At 46.7% G+C, this 19,461-nt stretch overlaps 2 protein-coding genes across 2 annotated transcripts in view; both read left to right on the top strand.

Annotated features, from left to right (window-relative positions):
* Window positions 1-19,461, top strand: part of LARS2 (leucyl-tRNA synthetase 2, mitochondrial) — a 121,755-nt gene that overhangs the window by 58,413 nt on the left and 43,881 nt on the right. Inside the window, exon 14 of the mRNA XM_078772761.1 lies at window positions 4,955-5,092. Within this exon, the coding sequence (XP_078628887.1) occupies window positions 4,955-5,092 (138 nt within the window). The remainder of the gene's footprint in view (window positions 1-4,954; window positions 5,093-19,461) is intronic.
* On the top strand, window positions 7,521-13,241 carry LOC144890630 (uncharacterized). The gene has a single exon (XM_078771394.1). The coding sequence runs from the start codon at window positions 9,277-9,279 to the stop codon at window positions 11,686-11,688; it is 2,412 nt and encodes an 803-aa protein (XP_078627520.1). The 5' UTR covers window positions 7,521-9,276; the 3' UTR covers window positions 11,689-13,241.

Here is a 19,461-nt window from a genome sequence, read left to right as displayed (position 1 = left end):
GTCATTCACGACAATGCACCTGTGCGTAATGCTTGTATTACGCAGACCGCCATTTGTAACTGTAGCTTTGAGCAGCTGAATTATTGTCATTATCTTGTTCGTAAAAACATTTGAGCTTTAACCGTCTGGTGGCTTTTCAAACACTGCGAATATGACAGATTTTTGGATCTTCATTCTAAAAAGCTACTTGTTTTCCTGCACCAGTTCTTCACTTCCAGCTTTCCTACCCATCCTCGAAGCTCTGATTGTGCAGGTATTGAGGCAATACCTGAAAACAGGTTCGATTATCAGCTTGGAAACCATTTCAAAATATAGAATCTTTGAGATGCTTATGCTCATAATTAGTTTCCTTTCATCCGGAAACTGTTTGAGGCTTTCCCAGGATTGTGCTCTTCTTCCATTAGTTACCTCATCAAGGAGCGAGTTATTATGAGCGTAACCCGTGACAAAATAGTCTAATATGCAGATGATACAGTAATTAGCGGATTCCTACTGAATGATACACAGTCCAGAAGTTTGTTGACTGGTACAACCGTCACCGTAGCCCAGCGGCTAAGTCGAAAAATATTTCACTTTGTGGAGAAATTATGAAACTTTGCAGACAGGTGGAGGACCCCAGTAGGAACATTTTTCGATTAGGACCCAACTCTGAAACGCCCCCTGGTGGCCGATAGAAATACGATTGCAGTGGCTAACCCCCCCCCAATGACAATTTGGGTGAACAGGTGATCAGTTAGCACCCCATATGAATTTACTTAGCACCCCATATTATTTCAGTGCTGCCATCTGTTTGCATTAGTTTAGGTTAAGACAGAAGATTTCCTTTTTTATGCAAGAAAGTTCTTTGCAGACATCAAAGTTCGTTATCATTATTGTATTAACGCATGTTTTCTTTTACAGGTGGAAAACCATAAACCATGTCCAGGTCATTCAAGATCGTTCCTTTTCAAGTCAATCAGATGAAAATTGAGGATTTTAGAAATTTGGCCTATGTTGACCTTTTGGCCAATGTTGACCTCAAAAATAATAGGTAGTTGTATTCAGTGACCTGATATGTAAATGCTCTTCAAATTTCAAGTCAATCAGATGAAAATTGAGGATTTTAGAAATTTGACAAAGTTGTTGACCTTTGGCCTATGTTGACCTTTTGGCCTATGTTGACCTCAAAAATAATTGGTGGTTGCATTCAGTGACCTGATATGTAAATGCTCTTCAAATTTCAAGTCAATCAGATGAAAATTGAGGATTTTAGAAATTTGACACAGTTGTTGACCTTTGGCCTATGCTGAGTTGGGTCCTAATCGAAAAATGTTCCTACTGGGGTCCCCAACCTGTGTGCAAAGTTTCATAATTTCTCCACAAAGTGAAATATACTGCCATATTTTTCGACTTAGCCGCTGGGCTACCGTTTGGTTATTCATGTCAATAAGACAAAGGAAATGATTTTTGATTTTCCCCATTCAGCAGGAAGCCATAACCTCTTCATTATCTGTGATCATAGAATAGAACAAGTTTCGGAAAGTATTTGGGCATCGTGTGTCCCCTACCAAGTGCCGTTTAAGTTTGTTATTGGATTACCAGTGCATGTCAAATCTCTCCTCCTTGCGAAGGACACAATGGGATCTATAATGTCCACCAGCTAATGCTGGCAGATGGGATGCCTGTTTAACGTCTGTCCGAGGGGCACACACACATTGATGTATCACCCTGCCCGTGAAACACCGGAATGGCAGTTTACAGGTGGGTCCGGATTCATATCCAGGGTAGACAGCTTCGAGGTGAGCGTGCGTACCTCCAGGCCATCCTGTCAATCCGAATCTTGAATCGTCGTCCCCTATATCTGTTTTTTTTTTATTGTCTAAAGTCTAAACCCTTTCTCACTCCCTGCTTTCACCCGCTTTTTCCTGCAAGTTTCTGTCTTTCCTGTCTCTCTATTTGTTTGTATCTGGTTGTTTCCCCACAACCCCACCGTCAGTATGTTACCTTTCAGTTATCTGTCACATTGACCTTTGATAAGCCTTGTTTCTGTATTCATTAAAACTGTGTTGGATATAAGCATACTGTATAATCTGTGTTGGATATAAGCACACTGTATAATCTGTGTTGGATATAAGCACACTGTATAATCTGTGTTGGATATAAGCACACTGTATAATCTGTGTTGGATAAAAGCACACTGTATAATCTGTGTTGGATATAAGCCTACCGTACTGTATAATCTGTGTTGGATATAAGCACACTGTATAATCTGTGTTGGATATAAGCCTACCGTACTGTATAATCTGTGTTGGATATAAGCACACTGTATAATCTGTGTTGGATATAAGCACACTGTATAATCTGTGTTGGATATAAGCACACTGTATAATCTGTGTTGGATATAAGCCTACCGTACTGTATAATCTGTGTTGGATATAAGCCTACCGTACTGTATAAGCTGTGTTGGATATATGCATACTGTATAATCTGTGTTGGATATAAGCCTACCGTACTGTATAATATGTGTTGGATATAAGCCTACCGTACTGTATAAGCTGTGTTGGATATATGCATACTGTATAATCTGTGTTGGATATAAGCCTACCGTACTGTATAATCTGTGTTGGATATAAGCCTACCGTACTGTATAATCTGTGTTGGATATATGCATACTGTATAATCTGTGTTGGATATAAGCCTACCGTACTGTATAATCTGTGTTGGATATAAGCCTACCGTACTGTATAATCTGTATTGGATATAAGCCTACCGTACTGTATAATCTGTGTTGGATATAAGCCTACCGTACTGTATAATCTGTGTTGGATATAAGCCTACCGTACTGTATAATCTGTGTTGGATATATGCATACTGTATAATCTGTGTTGGATATAAGCCTACCGTACTGTATAATCTGTGTTGGATATATACATACTGTATAATCTGTGTTGGATTTTAGGCTACTGTACAATCTGTGTTGGATGTAAGCCTACTGTACTAGTACCTGACTGCAAAGCCGCAATGAGCCGGCGAAGCCAAAGCCTCTTGCCACTATTTTACCCATCACGATGGCATCAGTGGGTTAGGTAGTTGGTAGTAGGTAGGTGTAGTAGGTACCGTACCTGGTAAGACTTGGTAAAAGAGAAGAGCAGACAGTCCTCCCCAATACCTACATACAATAAATGTCACAAGAAGCTTAAGGAAGTAACTATACGATGTGCTAGCTTAGGGCCTATTTTAAGAAATTTTAACTGGGCTTAATATACGTTTTCACAGTATGTGTGTAGTCTTCTAACTTCAGTCGCTGTCAGGACTGGTTCTCTCCGGGCACTGCGGCTTCCTCCACCAGAAGACGTTAGCTTGCAGTAAGATCAGTGCCGACAGATCAGACGATAGCGCCGTTTCAACGGCAATGTGTGACTGTCGTTAATCAAACCGTGTCGATGGCGCTGATTGGCTGACCTAAGCTGATCGCTGATTGGTGAGCTCACAAAATTTCGCAAATTCAGACCTAAAATGACACCATTTGCATTCTGGATGAGATTAAAATTGATAAAATTTACTTCTTGATTAATTCGGTGAATTCCGTCTCAACTTCGGATATTTCCGGTCGTGAAAAACTATCCCCTACGGCCGCGAGATTTCTAAAAAATAATTCTTCGTCAATTTTAGAATATTTGACGCCGTTTTCAGCCTCCGAAAAGCGTAATAAGCTTTTTTGAAGTATTTTTTCAAATGCTCGAATCTCATTGGTTCCGGTGTTTGGTTACGATTTTCGTTGAAGATAACGAGGTTGGTCTTAAAGTATTTTAATTACAAATTAGAGGTGCATAAGATGGTGAATCAAACAAAGACCGGTGAAACAAACTCCTATTGAACTTTTTCGCAATTTTGTTATGCATACTTCCGCATCCGGAAGATGGTGACCTCCATTGAGTGATTTGGTTTTTGAAATATTTTTTCAAATGCTCGAATCTCATTGGTTCCGATGTTTGGTGACGATTTTCGTTTAAGATAACCAGGCCCGTGAGGGCCGAGGTTGGTCTTAAAGTATTTTAATTACAAATTAGAGGTGCATAAGATTGTGAATCAAACAAAGACGGGTGAAACAAAGTCCTATGGAACTTTTTCAAATTTGTTATGCATACTTCCGCATCCGCAAGATGGCGGCCTCCATTGCGATTTGGTGCGTCAAAGCTTCAAAATTCTCAAGCCAAGGGATCCAGCATAATCTGTTTTTTCAACATAATACGTACGCGTTCATTGACAACACCGGCTTTGCCGGCTATAATCTGTGTTGGAGTTTAGGCTACTGTACAATCTGTGTTGGATGTAAGCCTACTTTATAATCTGTGTTGGATATAAGCATACTGTATAATCTGTGTTGGATGTAAGCCTACTGTATAATCTGTGTTGGATATAAGCCAACTGTATAATCTGTGTTGGATATAAGCATACTTTAGCGGTTGCCGAAGACGATAAGAAGGGGCCATTTCTTTGGGTACAAAAGGTAGTTTATTGTACAGAAATCTCCAGCAACTGCTAGCGAACGGAAGTCGTAACGGCTTATATAAAACAAGCACCCTCTTCAGAGGGGGTGGCTCCAACAGCCGCGCGTGCGTCACGACGACACAACCAAACGACCGTGTGCGTGGGTTATACCAAACCCATCGTAATGGTAACCGTCACATGCGGATAAGTGAATAAGGTAACCGCGACATGTGCATAAGGTAACCACTACAATACTGTATATTCTGTGTTGGATATAAGCATACTCTATAATCTGTGTTGGATATAAGCATTCTGTATAATCTGTGTTGGATATATGCGTACTGTATAATCTGTGTTGGATATATGCGTACCATATAATCTGTGTTGTATATAAGCCTAATGTACAATCTGTGAATTATCATTTAACTAACAAATGTTCAAACAAACTGAGGTGCTGTTTCTTGTGTCTTTCCCTTCTAATCAGACCATTTGACAAGGTAGTTGCAGATACTTGGATGCCGGTAGATGTGTATGTGGGAGGCAAAGAGCATGCGGTTATGCACCTTTACTACGCTCGATTCCTCTGTCATTTCTGCAATGATATCGGTCTGCTCAGCCATCGGTAAGCATGATGCACATTATATTGAAGGCAAATACAGTCGTGGCCAAAAATATTGGCACCCTTGCGCTTTTTTCAAATAATGCACCATTTAATCCAGAAAATTGTTTAAATTAAAATATATTTTGGTATCCACAAATGCATTTCTTTGGTTTGCAGTGGAATAAAACAAAAAAAGCTGAAAAATTACTAAATCTTCGCTTATTCTGCACAAAAATCCGAAATGGCTTGGGCAATATTATTGGCAACTTTTAGAAGTTGTTAGAAATAATTAGATTTCAAGCAGGTGATTCTAATTTACTTTGGAATTGAACTCACCTGCGGTGTGTTGCAGGTGCCTGCAATATATAAGAATCACTCATTCAACCATTTTGAAAAGAGAAATCGAGTCTTTCTCCTGTTCTGTGTCACTGTGTGTACCACAATGAGCAGTGAGAGAAGAAAGAAAACCAGAGAATTGTCTTCGGAGGTCAGACACAAGATTGTAGCCAAGCATAGACAATCTCAAGGCTACAATTCGATCTCCAGAGACCTTGATGTTCCTGTGTCCACCGTACACAATGTTATCATTAAATTCAAGGCCCATGGCACTGCACCCAACCTCCCTGGATGTGGTTGCTAGAGAAAGCTTCATCGAAGATTGCAGCGAAGGATTGTTTGAATGGTGGAGAAAGCACCTCGATCAACTGCCAAATACATTCAAGCTCACTTTCAGACACAAGGTACGACAGTTTCAACTCGCATGAAACTCAATGAAACCATCACATCACAAACATCCATCACAAACTCAATGAAAGGGGGTTCGATGGTAGGAGACCCAGGAGGACCCCACGGCTGAGAAAGCCCGACTGGAGTTTGCCAAAACACACCTGAACAAGCTAAAATCCTTCTGGGAGAATGTCCTGATTGTCCTGTGGACAGATGAGACCAAATTAGAGCTTTTTGGTAAAGCACATCATCTCTATGTTTACAGAAAACAAAATGAAGCCTTCAAAGAAAAGAATACTTTCCCTACAGTTAAACATGGAGGAGGTTTAGTGATGTTTTGTGGTTGCTGTGCTGCCTCTGGCACTGGGTTCCTTGAATGTGTGCACGGCATCATGAAATCAGGAGATTAACAAGGCATTTTTGAGCGCAATGTTCAACTCGGTGTCAGAAAGCTGGGTCTCCGTCAAAGGTCATGGTTCTTGCAGTAGGATAATAACCCCAAACACACTTCAAAAAGCACCCAGGAATGATTCAAGACAAAACGCTGGACTGTTCTGAAGTGGCCAGCAACGAGTCCAGATGTAAATCCCATTGAACACCTGTGGGGAGATCTGAAAACAGCAGTTAGGAGAAGGCACCATTCAAATCTGGGAGAACTGGAGCAGTTTGCACAACAAGAGTTGGCCAAACTGCCAGTAGAGAGGTGTAGGAAGCTCATTCATGGCTATAGGAGGCGCTTGACTGCAGTTATTTTGTCCAAAGGCTGAGCTACCAAATATGAAGTCTAGGGTGTCAATAATTTTGTCAGTGCCATTTCTTTTTATTTTCTGATTTAAAAGGATATATTAAGTTCTGAATAAAAAACAAAGGTTCTGTAATATTAACCCTGAAATAAAGAATTGTGGAGACGAAATACTTTTGTCAATTTCAACTTGATTTTAGAGAACATTGTAAGTTATTTGAAAAAAGTGCAAGGGTGCCAATATTTTTGGCCACAACTGTATAGCCCATGCTTGGCTATTCCAATTCAATTTCTCTCAAGACTTCCTCTATAGTCAATCTTACTGTTGTGTATGGAAAAGTGTTGTCCTCCATTTCTTCCACAAGCACACCGTGCCATCCAGCAGGTAAATTGCCCATCCAATCTTTCTTGTGGCAGGATCTCCGAGTTTGGCATGCCTCAGAGTCCTGTGGCTACACACATGTACCAGATTGCTTGCAGGCAACTTCTTCAAGAAATTGTTTCCCAATTGGCTTTGACATGTTTTCGCCAATTGTGTGAAATCATTTACATCAATGAGAAGTGCGGATCTGCTTGATGTTTTGTCTGTTACAACGATGGCAAAGTATCAATTTCACCTTTCACCCAAACTCCATCTTCAAGTACTTTTTACTTTTTGATGGTGATTGTAACCCTAAATAACTTACTGCTCCAGAATTTGCAGGTTAAATTGGCAATACACCATTTTGTAATTTAACTATGGGGTATTATTGAGCCAAATGCTTTTCATATAAATTTATTTGAATGGTGGATTAAACGAAGCCGCTATCAACCACTTGCAGACATCGTCTCCATTCCATCGATTTAGTAAATAAATAATTCAAAGGTGTGTGTTGGAAGTGGAGATACTAAAACTGTAAATGAATAAATAATTAAGCAGTGTTGGTAATAATAATAATAATACTAATATATATATATATATATATATATATATATATATTGTTGCGGAAATGGCCCTTAGTGGTTTATTAAATATAGAATTAGTTCAGGTCCCCTCTTAGATGTATGTTTACCATAGATCGTCTGTACTGGGATGGTAGTTTTGTGTCGGAAGGTGTAGCAGGCTGTTTTGTGTGGTGCATTGGTGGTGTACAAGAGACGGTTCCCTTTTAATTACATCTTGACAATCAAACAAGGTGCAAGTTCCATTAAGACCGGCCTCGTTTGCAATGCCATGATCGAGGCAATGGATTGACGTGAGAAAGCGCGATTTTGCTAGAAAAACGACAAGCGCCGTCGAAAACCGGAAGCGGCGCTTCCAGGTAGTCGCTGAGCACGGGCGAGGGAGGAGGTGGAAAAATACGCATGCGCGGATGGCGTGTGGACAGGCCTTCGCGGCGGGTTCCCGCCGGAGAGCTCTCTCCGCGCGTGGTTGAGCGGGAGAAACGGAAAAGCGCCGGGCATCGATGGCGCTACTGTACACGGTGTTGAACATCGAGCGGAGAGAGGGAACCAGACGCGCCATTAGCGCGTGTTGAACGAACGGACCGCGCAGCAGCTGCTTCTCGCGCAGTTGCAGCCCGAGTGAACGGGAGCGAGCGCGCATCGATAGCGTGGTCGAACGAGGCGTTGAACATCGACGGACGACGGTGGATGTTAACACGTCGATAAAAGAGCATTGAGCTGCCGCGTGGAGGAGTCGGCGGGTTATCGCGGGTGCCATTGGGTGACGTTGCGTGCGCCATTTGGTGACGTTGCGCGCGCAGCTGAAAAGCACGCGGCGGTTCGACGGGGCGCTTGGAGTGAGCTGTGCATGTGTTTGCTGAACGGTTGGGTTGAAAGCGAGTGCAACCGGAAGAACGAGAACCACCAAGGCGAGTGAGAATAACGGAGTTCTCTCTCTCTCGGAAGAAGGGAGTTCGACAATCGTGCTGATCGCGTGGCCGATAAGGAGAGCGGGTGGCCGCCATTTCGCGACGCTTGATGCGTGGCCGATAAGAGGGCGGGCCGCCATTTGGCAGACTGCAGGCCCAAGCGGGGCCTTCGAATCCGGCGACATCGGCTTGTTACGAGCTGCATTCGCCCTTTTCACATCTTCACCTCTCGTCCATCAACACCACCAAGTACCCCCTGTCTTGTATGAATGTTGTCCAGGCCTAAGGTTTATCTCGTTAGGGTCACCCCGCGAAACCCTTAATCGTAGCTCCCTAGATAAGAGCGGGTTATTACTCATAGTTGAATTATAATGTTATCGTGAACGCCTTGCTTGTTTTGTGTACCCTAATGTTCCCCCATTAAATCTGGTTGATTCGTATGGAAGTTGCCGCACTGCATTCATCTGTGTCGCATTGAAGAGCAATCCGCTCGATTTGTAATTAAAACCAAGCTGGCTACAGGTTGCGGCAGACTTCGCTCGGTCTCTGACAAAACCCAACCTGTAGCGACGGGTGTCTCCCCAACTGGCAAGGCACAGGTGTAATTTGGTATCGCGATAGAGGCGCGTAACCCGAGATCTGTGTCGAACCAGCCGGCGTTGCACCCGTGGGACGGCCGTGCCGGGAGGCGCGACCCGTCACCTACAACACTGGTGTCAGGAGTGGGATTTGGACCTGGGGTGCATTTCGCACCCCGAACATCGATTGTGAGAGGCGCGTAAAGAGAAAAAAAAAAAAAAAACACGTCGCTCGCAAATTCCAAATTTGGTTTCATTTTTATTTTGAGTGGATTGGGTGTCAAACTTCGTAATTTATAAAGGAAGATGGAGTCGCAAAATGGCTGCGCGGCTCAGCAGCGTGACACGAGGTGGGAGAGAATCGGTATTAAGAGTGCAACGAGCCGCACATCACGAAGAAAACGCTCCCACCCACCGATCCAAACCACGTGGTCACAGCATGCGTCATGGCAAAATAAGCAGGACGACAATTCGTACATTAACGAGCTTCATGCACGATTGGAGGATGCCTGGGAGCAGGTGGAGTGTAAGGAGGATTATATTGGGGAGTTACACACGAAATTGCATGAGGCACTACAGCAGGCAAGTGAGGTTCAGGAAAATGAGGAGCAAAGGGAGTCACAACAATTGGTCGATGCACAGGAACGAATTCACTGGACGGAAATGGCCTTGGCCGGCGCATTGCGAGACAACACAGATTCCAGATGGGAACGAGCACGGATTCTCGAATTGGAAGGCATAGGGAATCAATTGGTGGAAAAAGTCCAGGTACTACTGGGAGAAAAGAGGAAAGTAGAGGGGAGTACCCATGAGTTGGAACAACTGAAGGAAAAGGTAAGATCCGGTGATCAGACAAGAGAAAGCCTAGAACAGAAGATGAAAAGAGGGGAGGAATACATGGAACAAGAGAAGAGCAAACTGAACAAGAGAATAGAGAAAGAACAAAGCAGAAACTCCCGGGATCAGGAGAACTTGGAAAAGGAAAGAGAGGAACACGATTTGGAATTGGAACAACTGAAGGAAGAATTGTCTGAGAAATCAAGCCAGTTTCGGGAATCAGAGTACAGAGGAAATGAACTGGCACGTCAAATGGAAAGTAGCAAGGAATACGGGAAGAGGATGGACAAAAGGAGAGAGGAAGCATGCGAAAGAGTAGAGGAGATAAGTGAGGAAAAAGAGAGGACGGAGAAGGAAACGTTAAGGAACCACACTGTGCAGATTGAACAGATGGAAGCCAAAGCCAGGTTAAAGAATGACATGGATGAAAGGGTAATGAAAGAACAACGAATGAAGCAGGAGAAGGAAATCAATCAATTGAGAGAAACGACGAGATTGGAGAATGAAGAACAAAAGAGACGATGGGATACGAAACAAAAAGAATATGAATTTGAAATTGATCAACTAAAAAGGAACTACACTGTGCAGATCGAACAGGCAGAAGCCAAAGCAAGGTCAAAGAATGAGATGGATGAACGTGTAATGAAAGAACAACGAATGAAGCAGGAAAAGGAAATCAATCAATTGAGAGAAACGACGAGATTGGAGAATGAAGCACAAGAGGGACGGTGGCATAAGAAACAAGAGGAATATGAATCGGAAATTGACCAATTAAAGGAGAAAGCGAGGGTGGAGTCCGCAGAGATGGAAAGACTCCGGAAAGGTAACGAACAACTAAAAAGGCTCAGAGAGGAAGAACGACTCAACTGGGAAAGAAAATGGAGCCAGGAAGTAGGGCAGCACAATAATGTGGGATGTGTGACGTCATCACAGGGAGGAATGTTAGTGGTGCAGGACTTGATTGGCATCACTCGTCGAATGAAACAACAATTGGAGCAAACCCTGGTGATGGAGACATGGAGGGAGTATACGGGGTTGTTGACTCATGAAACACATTTTGAGCAGGTCCAGCAAGTGAAGCTGACAGCCCCAGAGGAGTGTGGCGAACCAATGATGAGCGACCGGACCGATGTGACTTTGGAACGAAGCAGGTACGTGGGCATCTGCATACATGGTGCGGACGATGAGCTTAAGTTCGCAATTGGATTTGATGTTAATCAAGAGACTCTGTCCGATGGGGTGCACGTATGCGTGACACCTGAATGTGTGGATGGAATGCCTGTGGATGAATGCTGTGAGCCCATAGTCCAGTTTACAGCACCGGGGTGTGCTGTCAAGGCCGAAACGTGTGTGAGTGCGGAGCATGGAATGAGTGGTGACGTAGGAAATAGGTTCGAGGTGCAAGGGGAAATAGAAATTCCACCAGGACAGGACTTGACACAGGGGACAGAAACCATGATGGACAGCTCCGCAGGGGTTCTTACAGAATTAGAGGTGCTGCATCCAGGAGCAGGCTTTAGAAAGGGGATTGTAATTTCTCCCTCAGCTTCACAGGAACTTCGAGGTAGAGCGCAGATGCGTAGCAGGCGGCGTTGGCATGCGTCACATACTCCCTGGACCCATTTTCGAACAAGAGGGGCCCAGCAACGACACCGCCAGGTGTCCCTTGGTCATCGGACCTCTCTGAGGACACGAGGGGTTCGGCTAGCTAAATGGGATTTACCTGTCTTCAGGGAATTAAAGAGAAGAGGGGGAGGCCGCTCCCCCAAGTGGGGTCTACCTGACTTCCGCGAACCCTGGAGAAAAGGAGGGGGTGGACCACGACCCCAATTGAGACGTGACCCTTATGAGCCGTGGCGGAAAGGCGGCGGGGCCATGTAAGGGGTAATGAGGGATTCCTTCCCTCACTCCCTTTCCAATGAGCCACAGAAGCAGGCCAGATTGGAAAGAAAAAAAAGAAGAAAAAAAAAGGGAATTCTTGACTGAAAATAATATCGAGAGAGATTGCAAATTGAGAGACTGACAGAAGAGACAAGAGTGGCACAAGTGGATGTGCGTGACTATTTAAAAAAAAAAAAAAAAAAAAAAGTGAGAGAAATAGTGGGGACATGACAGACAGGGCGTTAAACACCCCTGCAAAAAGTGGAAGGTGTTGGATGGTGTTGTGGACTGGGTGTGTGGCACTGTGGAATGAATGACGAAGGTGTTTGGGATGAATGGCGTGATTGTGTGAATGAGGAGAGTGAGTGCGAACAATGTACCCTGTTGGTAGGAGTCTCCTAACCAAGTGAGTGTAGGTTAGGGGGACTTAGTGGATTTGACGTGGATTCTGGCTGCTGTTCCATTGTGCAGGCGGACTGCTAGGGGTAGGTGCAGCCAAGGTATGGTGGTACTGGCTGGGAGTGTGACATGGTATTGGAAGTTGGTGAGTCGGGAGGGGACACCAGACAGTAGGGTTTAGAGTGCTAAGAGAGCACAGTGCGGGGGCTAGAGAGCCACCCGGTTAGAGTGCTTGGAGAGCACAGTGTGGGGGCTAGAGAGCCACCCCTTATTTAGGAGCGCCAGAGGCGCGCTCAGGTGAACCCCGAGGTCGCTGGGTGTCCCCCACCACCTATTGGAAGCAGGCAAAGAGGCCTAGTTGTAGTCACACTCCCCAGCCAATGAGTTATGCCTGGCACCACCAAGTGAAGAAAAAGAGACAAATAAGGGCCTTGCCCAGGTTTAAAAGAATGGAACAGTGTGCCAGGTTGGAAAAAAATGGGTCATTAGGATCATTGTGGCAATGGCAGGGTTTGTGCCATTGGTTAGAGCTTCAAGTAAAAGGTTAGGTTCGATGAACTCTCCTCCGCACCATTCATGTGTGACACCTGGTACGAGTCGTGTTGATGGGAAAGTTGTGAACAAGGGCCAGGTTCGGTCGCCCTCTCCAAGTGCCAGAGAAGCCACCAGTGTGTCATGAGCACACAGATAACAATTGATTAAGAAGCACACCATCCTGTCAGCTAAAAAGTGAAAGGACTTTTTAAAAAGACCATACTAAAACAAGTCGTACCAAGATAAGTCAGGCAAGGAAGGTTAAGGGTACTCTTCATTTTGCCTGGGCTGAGGTCATCACCCCCACTTGCACCCTCAAGAATGCCTCCAGACTGCATTTGCTTACCATCGATAGAACTGTGCCACCTGCTGTCCAAGGCAGGGCTTGTTGCCTGCTGCTGCTCGGTTGTGGGCCATGTGACCGGAGCATTTTGTAGGCCATGTGGCCGGATCATTTTTGTGTGCCATGTGGGCCGAAGCATTTTTGTGGGCCATGGAGGCCAAAGTGCTTTTGCGGGCTGTTGCAGCCGAAGATTCATGCCGTCTTGTGGGCTCAGTGGGCCGAAGGACTCTTTGTGAGATTAGGCCACTGGGCCGACTGAACTCACCTGGTGAGAGGCCAATAAGGCCACAAAGTAAGGAAACCCCTCTGGGGTGAAGACACAACACTGCCGGGAGGAGGCGTGAAGGAGCAAACACGTCAAGAAGCTTTGAAACTCTGAATGTCTTGCTCCGATGTGAATATTGGTGTTGAAAGTAACATTGAATGCCCTCCTGCGCAAATGCATAATTAGAATGTTAAGTATTGTGCATAGAGTGTGGATGTGTTTGTTAGATTAGTGATCCGACACACTAGGATAGGGACATGCCAATCTTACTGATACTTTGCTTCTTGGAGTTAAGTGCTTGCAATGTTGTGGGTTAGAGTAAATGGGAGATTTGTGCTGTACGTTAGACAGGGCCATTCCCGCGGGCTGCCCCTAGTGGAGGCTCGGGAGAGCCTCGGGAGAAAGGTGGGGGTAGTGTTGCGGAAATGGCCCTTAGTGGTTTATTAAATATAGAATTAGTTCAGGTCCCCTCTTAGATGTATGTTTACCATAGATCGTCTGTACTGGGATGGTAGTTTTGTGTCGGAAGGTGTAGCAGGCTGTTTTGTGTGGTGCATTGGTGGTGTACAAGAGACGGTTCCCTTTTAATTACATCTTGACAATCAAACAAGGTGCAAGTTCCATTAAGACCGGCCTCGTTTGCAATGCCATGATCGAGGCAATGGATTGACGTGAGAAAGCGCGATTTTGCTAGAAAAACGACAAGCGCCGTCGAAAACCGGAAGCGGCGCTTCCAGGTAGTCGCTGAGCACGGGCGAGGGAGGAGGTGGAAAAATACGCATGCGCGGATGGCGTGTGGACAGGCCTTCGCGGCGGGTTCCCGCCGGAGAGCTCTCTCCGCGCGTGGTTGAGCGGGAGAAACGGAAAAGCGCCGGGCATCGATGGCGCTACTGTACACGGTGTTGAACATCGAGCGGAGAGAGGGAACCAGACGCGCCATTAGCGCGTGTTGAACGAACGGACCGCGCAGCAGCTGCTTCTCGCGCAGTTGCAGCCCGAGTGAACGGGAGCGAGCGCGCATCGATAGCGTGGTCGAACGAGGCGTTGAACATCGACGGACGACGGTGGATGTTAACACGTCGATAAAAGAGCATTGAGCTGCCGCGTGGAGGAGTCGGCGGGTTATCGCGGGCGCCATTGGGTGACGTTGCATGCGCCATTTGGTGACGTTGCGCGCGCAGCTGAAAAGCACGCGGCGGTTCGACGGGGCGCTTGGAGTGAGCTGTGCATGTGTTTGCTGAACGGTTGGGTTGAAAGCGAGTGCAACCGGAAGAACGAGAACCACCAAGGCGAGTGAGAATAACGGAGTTCTCTCTCTCTCGGAAGAAGGGAGTTCGACAATCGTGCTGATCGCGTGGCCGATAAGGAGAGCGGGTGGCCGCCATTTCGCGACGCTTGATGCGTGGCCGATAAGAGGGCGGGCCGCCATTTGGCAGACTGCAGGCCCAAGCGGGGCCTTCGAATCCGGCGACATCGGCTTGTTACGAGCTGCATTCGCCCTTTTCACATCTTCACCTCTCGTCCATCAACACCACCAAGTACCCCCTGTCTTGTATGAATGTTGTCCAGGCCTAAGGTTTATCTCGTTAGGGTCACCCCGCGAAACCCTTAATCGTAGCTCCCTAGATAAGAGCGGGTTATTACTCATAGTTGAATTATAATGTTATCGTGAACGCCTTGCTTGTTTTGTGTACCCTAATGTTCCCCCATTAAATCTGGTTGATTCGTATGGAAGTTGCCGCACTGCATTCATCTGTGTCGCATTGAAGAGCAATCCGCTCGATTTGTAATTAAAACCAAGCTGGCTACAGGTTGCGGCAGACTTCGCTCGGTCTCTGACAAAACCCAACCTGTAGCGACGGGTGTCTCCCCAACTGGCAAGGCACAGGTGTAATTTGGTATCGCGATAGAGGCGCGTAACCCGAGATCTGTGTCGAACCAGCCGGCGTTGCACCCGTGGGACGGCCGTGCCGGGAGGCGCGACCCGTCACCTACAACAATATATATATATATATATATTGTTACGGATCCCAGCGTCGGCCTTTCCCTTTAAGGAGGGGGGATTAATCCCCTCGCTGATGACTGACCGACGTGGTCCCGGGGGTATGACGTCACGCCCGGTCGGCGCTGGGTAGGGTATTAGGCCCAACCGTCCTATGACCTAAATACCAGCGCCTCCCGGTACGCAAGGAAATACTCCCCGCTCACGGCCGCAGCGTAATGGATGATTTGCGCCGAGCGAAGCGAACTGCGGCGTGAGCCGTTTACCAAGACTAGACCCGATTTATATTCGTTGGCCGAATCGCGCCACGTACCCTCAATATGGAAACCTCTAAAGCGACCGAATGTGAAGAAGAAGACAAGGTAGGAAGAACAGATATTTATTATTATTTACACACAACTAAAGCAGAAAAGAAATGAAATACGATTTACAAGGCAATGGAAGGAGCAGGAGACACAGTGCAATTATTAGCTTACCTATACAGTCTTACTTATAAACCCCAAGACAACATGAAAGACGGACAAACGGGCAGACTCACACGATGGGGAAATTGCAGATGGATTGGCTGGAGGGAGAGGAAGGTCCAGCTCGGACCGAAGCACGGTCGGGCCGGGAGCGGGCAGCCACCGTTCCTTCGCGGCCACGTCGGCACCGCCGTCAAAGCCCAAGCTGCGGTCGTGCAAGCTGCTACGGTTCGAACTGCGGCGGTGGCAAAGCTGCGTGGTGGAGTCAAAGCTGCGTGTTGGAGTCAAAGCTCAGCTCTCGTATCTCATCTGCTCCGTGTCTCACCTCCTCTCTGTGGTGGGGGCGTCCCGCCGCGGGTTATATTGACCACACCCCCGAACCTTCGCGAACCTCCCCGAGCGTTCTCTCCACGCCCTCTCAAAGCCAAACCCCCTCTTTCTTGGTTGGTCAGCAAGGGCTGGCTTACTCCTCCCTCCGGTGACGAGGGCGGAGACATGCCTTTCTTCTCCGAGCTCACCTCGTGGCTAATGGAGTCAAAGGCGCTGACCATCAGCCAAAACCATAGTGGCGAATGCAGTTGGCAATAGAAGCTTTGGGATATGAAAGGGGATCTATCTTATTTAATTGATGCAACGCAATGAATTAGTGGACCACAGAGCCTTGTACTGACATTTACTAAGGACATTACTACTGAGGGAATCTTATGATTGGCTACGTGTGTGCGATGGCTTAACTAAGGACGACCTTTGATCTTTACAATTGGAGGGTGATATTTACAAGAAGATTTACAGCATACAAAAGGGGAAAATTTACATCGAATTACACACAGACGTGTCTCCCCCATTTTCACTTCTCCCCCATTCCCATTTCTCCCCCATTCCCAAATCCTCAACACTGCACCCTCATCCTCTTAGGCACGTCCCAGGCCTATAATTTTAACTTTAGTGTGACACGTAGGTGTAATTCCCTCTACAATTAACCTGACCCTGAGTGCGACAATTTTAAAACACAAATAAATGTGTCCCGCTAATTGCGTTGCACCCTGCCTAACAGTTTCACACCCACAGCTAACCAAATTGTGGAATTATTTTCAAACTAAAACATGAACGATGGGGGAGCATTATTTACAGTGACATTATTTGACTATTTACAAAACGCAACCCAGGACCTGTGATTTTTCTTTTGGGGAAACAAAAAGAAATTCCTGTTGGGAGGGAGGAGACAGCACGCATTGCATCGACGCACCAGCATCCATACACCAAAGCACCAATCACCAAAAGCACCAAAAGCACCATTCGGTGCAACAGTCATCACAGTTCGTAATAAAAACAACACTGGTGGTCTTCCTCTTCGCTGCTGGGCCGATGTTCTTCCTGATGTCGTCTTTCAATTCTTTTCTTCATGCGGCCTATTTTGAAATAGAAATGAAGTGCACAAAACGTGTCCATTTTTATTTAGGGCCACAGGGGCCAACTAAGGGTGATCCACCTGTGTGGCATAGGTGCCACCTTTCCGAGGTCCGCAAGCAAGACCTTGGACCATCGTGGCCGGCTCCAGCAGAGGTGCCAGGCCCCAAAACGTGGGGTCCATAAAGTGGTGCTTGGCCGCAGAACGGCGGTCCATAAGTGGTGCATCAATGCAATGCATGCTGGTTGCGGGAGTTCTGGCACACCATGGCGGACTCCCGCACGCTCCCCTCGGTGCCCAGAGAGCACAGTCCTCGGGTGGGAGACAGGGGAACAGAAGACAGGTGAGTGAGGGGTAAGGTCACAAGGGTACACATCAAAAAAGGCAATGCAAGGTGAGATGCGTTTGGAGACTGAGCGGAGAAAAGCTCGTCCCTACCGTACATCACCCCCCCTGTTACCTACTCTACCCTTGCCCTTACCCCATATTTACAAAAATCTACACATTTACAAATCCGTCACTACTGTCTCGTCTTCCCCATATTTCCCCTATAGCAAATTCATCACCACAATCCCTCTAATCCAAAATTTGCCATCACCAATTCATCATCAATCCCTCTTAAGGAGGAAGAGATGGAACATCAGCACAATGTCACACCCACGTCATGATGCGTCCCATAATCCAAACATTTGCACAAAAATAATAAAAACATGGCATGGTGTGGCGTTCTGTCACCTCAGGTGAGTGGATGTAGATGGTGCGAGGAGATTTCAATCCTAACTATCTTCTAAATGACATTAACACACTTTACACTACCCGGGGTCTTTCCCTGCCAATCCATTGGCCAACTTACTCTATGCGGTTTTAAGAACCAAATTCCCATTGACCAAACTGTGGTGCTTCATCAATTTGGGGTCTCACTCCCCCGATTCAACTCCCTGTGCCTTTGCACAATTTCCGGGCTGAGTCGTGTAGCTCTCCCAGCAGGTCTACCCACCTGCACACCTCCACCACTGTCGTTGCCTCCGAGCGTACCTGCTCCTCACCCTACCTATCTAACTGGGGAAGGCCCTCTGGCGCTCTCCCCACTCGGTGCCCTTTCTGGCACTGGGCTACCCGGGTCCGTCCTCCGGATCCTCGGGCCCCATCCACAACTCTAACGGCTCCCAGAGCCCACCTGCGGCCTCACCTGGCCGACATCCTCACAGTGGTGGAGTGCCCATTCAACTACACATACTAACAGGCCACACGCCCATCCATTTCCACGTCACTAATGCACCCATCCAAACACCATTCTTCCACCACGCACCACAGATGCCAATATCCAACCACAATTTACCTACTCCCTCTACCTAACTCTTAAACTACCCTCCCCGGGTATTCGTGATGGGGTCCATCCTCCCCATCCACTGCCTTCGCACCATCCACTCCACACCACAGTTTCCACCATACTCACTCCATACCATCCATTCCATACTCCATATATTCCATACCCCATGTATTCCACACAACCATTCTCCATACTCCTGTATTTGCACACCTGTGCCATCACACCTGGTGCTTCCTGCACCCTCCCTCCTCCAGGACCATTTGCTTAACACACCACTCAATCACTATTACTCGCTCATACACTGCTCCATACACTTTCGATTCTCAAAACCATTGTCTCAGGCACCCAGATTTTCCCACGCTCACACACACATCTCTCCCGAGCATTGCCCCGCAATTCCTCATTTGCTCGATATCAATACTCAAACATACGGCATCATCTGATCTAGCTACTCCCCTCTGAAACTCGCGCTTCCCAGTCGCCCCTTACATTATTGCGCTCCCTCGTCATTATAATTCAACTACCCTCTCTATGTCCCCACTACCTGTCCAATGTTGCTACTTAACCTTACTGTTACCTATGGTCATTCTCTAGATCCCTACACATTACCCAAACCCTCCTTGGCTAGTTTTCACTGCCAAACCCCATAAAACTAGAGCTCCTTTGCCCCCGTTGTGAGAGATGGCAGAGTTGCCACCCCAACACATCGGGTATCTTCTACTATAAATTTTGCTCTCAAATTTCAACCAATCAAAATTTTCCAATCACAAATCCCCTATCCCTACCAAATGTCCTTTAACTCGAGCCTCGGTGCGTCGTTACCTCATTAAAACTCGGCTTCGCAAAGCCGAGCAATGAATTCGGGTGGTTTGGTTGCCTGCAGGTTGAATCCGTCCGGCATTCGCGATTCTGGGGAGGAGGCATGCTCGGGCCGAGATTCCACCCATCATCGAGGCGCGGAACCTTGCGGTCTCCAGCCCGATGACCGAGGCTCGTCCGATCGGAACCCCGTCCCCGCTAGGGGGCGA

Source organism: Myxine glutinosa, chromosome 2 (assembly GCF_964187855.1).
Source record: "Myxine glutinosa chromosome 2, kmMyxGlut1.1, whole genome shotgun sequence".
Taxonomy (NCBI): Eukaryota; Metazoa; Chordata; class Myxini; order Myxiniformes; family Myxinidae; genus Myxine; species Myxine glutinosa.
This window is presented reverse-complemented; position numbering and strand designations above follow the sequence as displayed.

What these genes read in the sequence shown, in the direction of transcription:
- LOC144890630 (XM_078771394.1), top strand. Translation starts at nt 9,277, where the DNA reads ATGGAGTCGCAAAATGGCTGCGCGGCTCAGCAGCGTGACACGAGGTGG.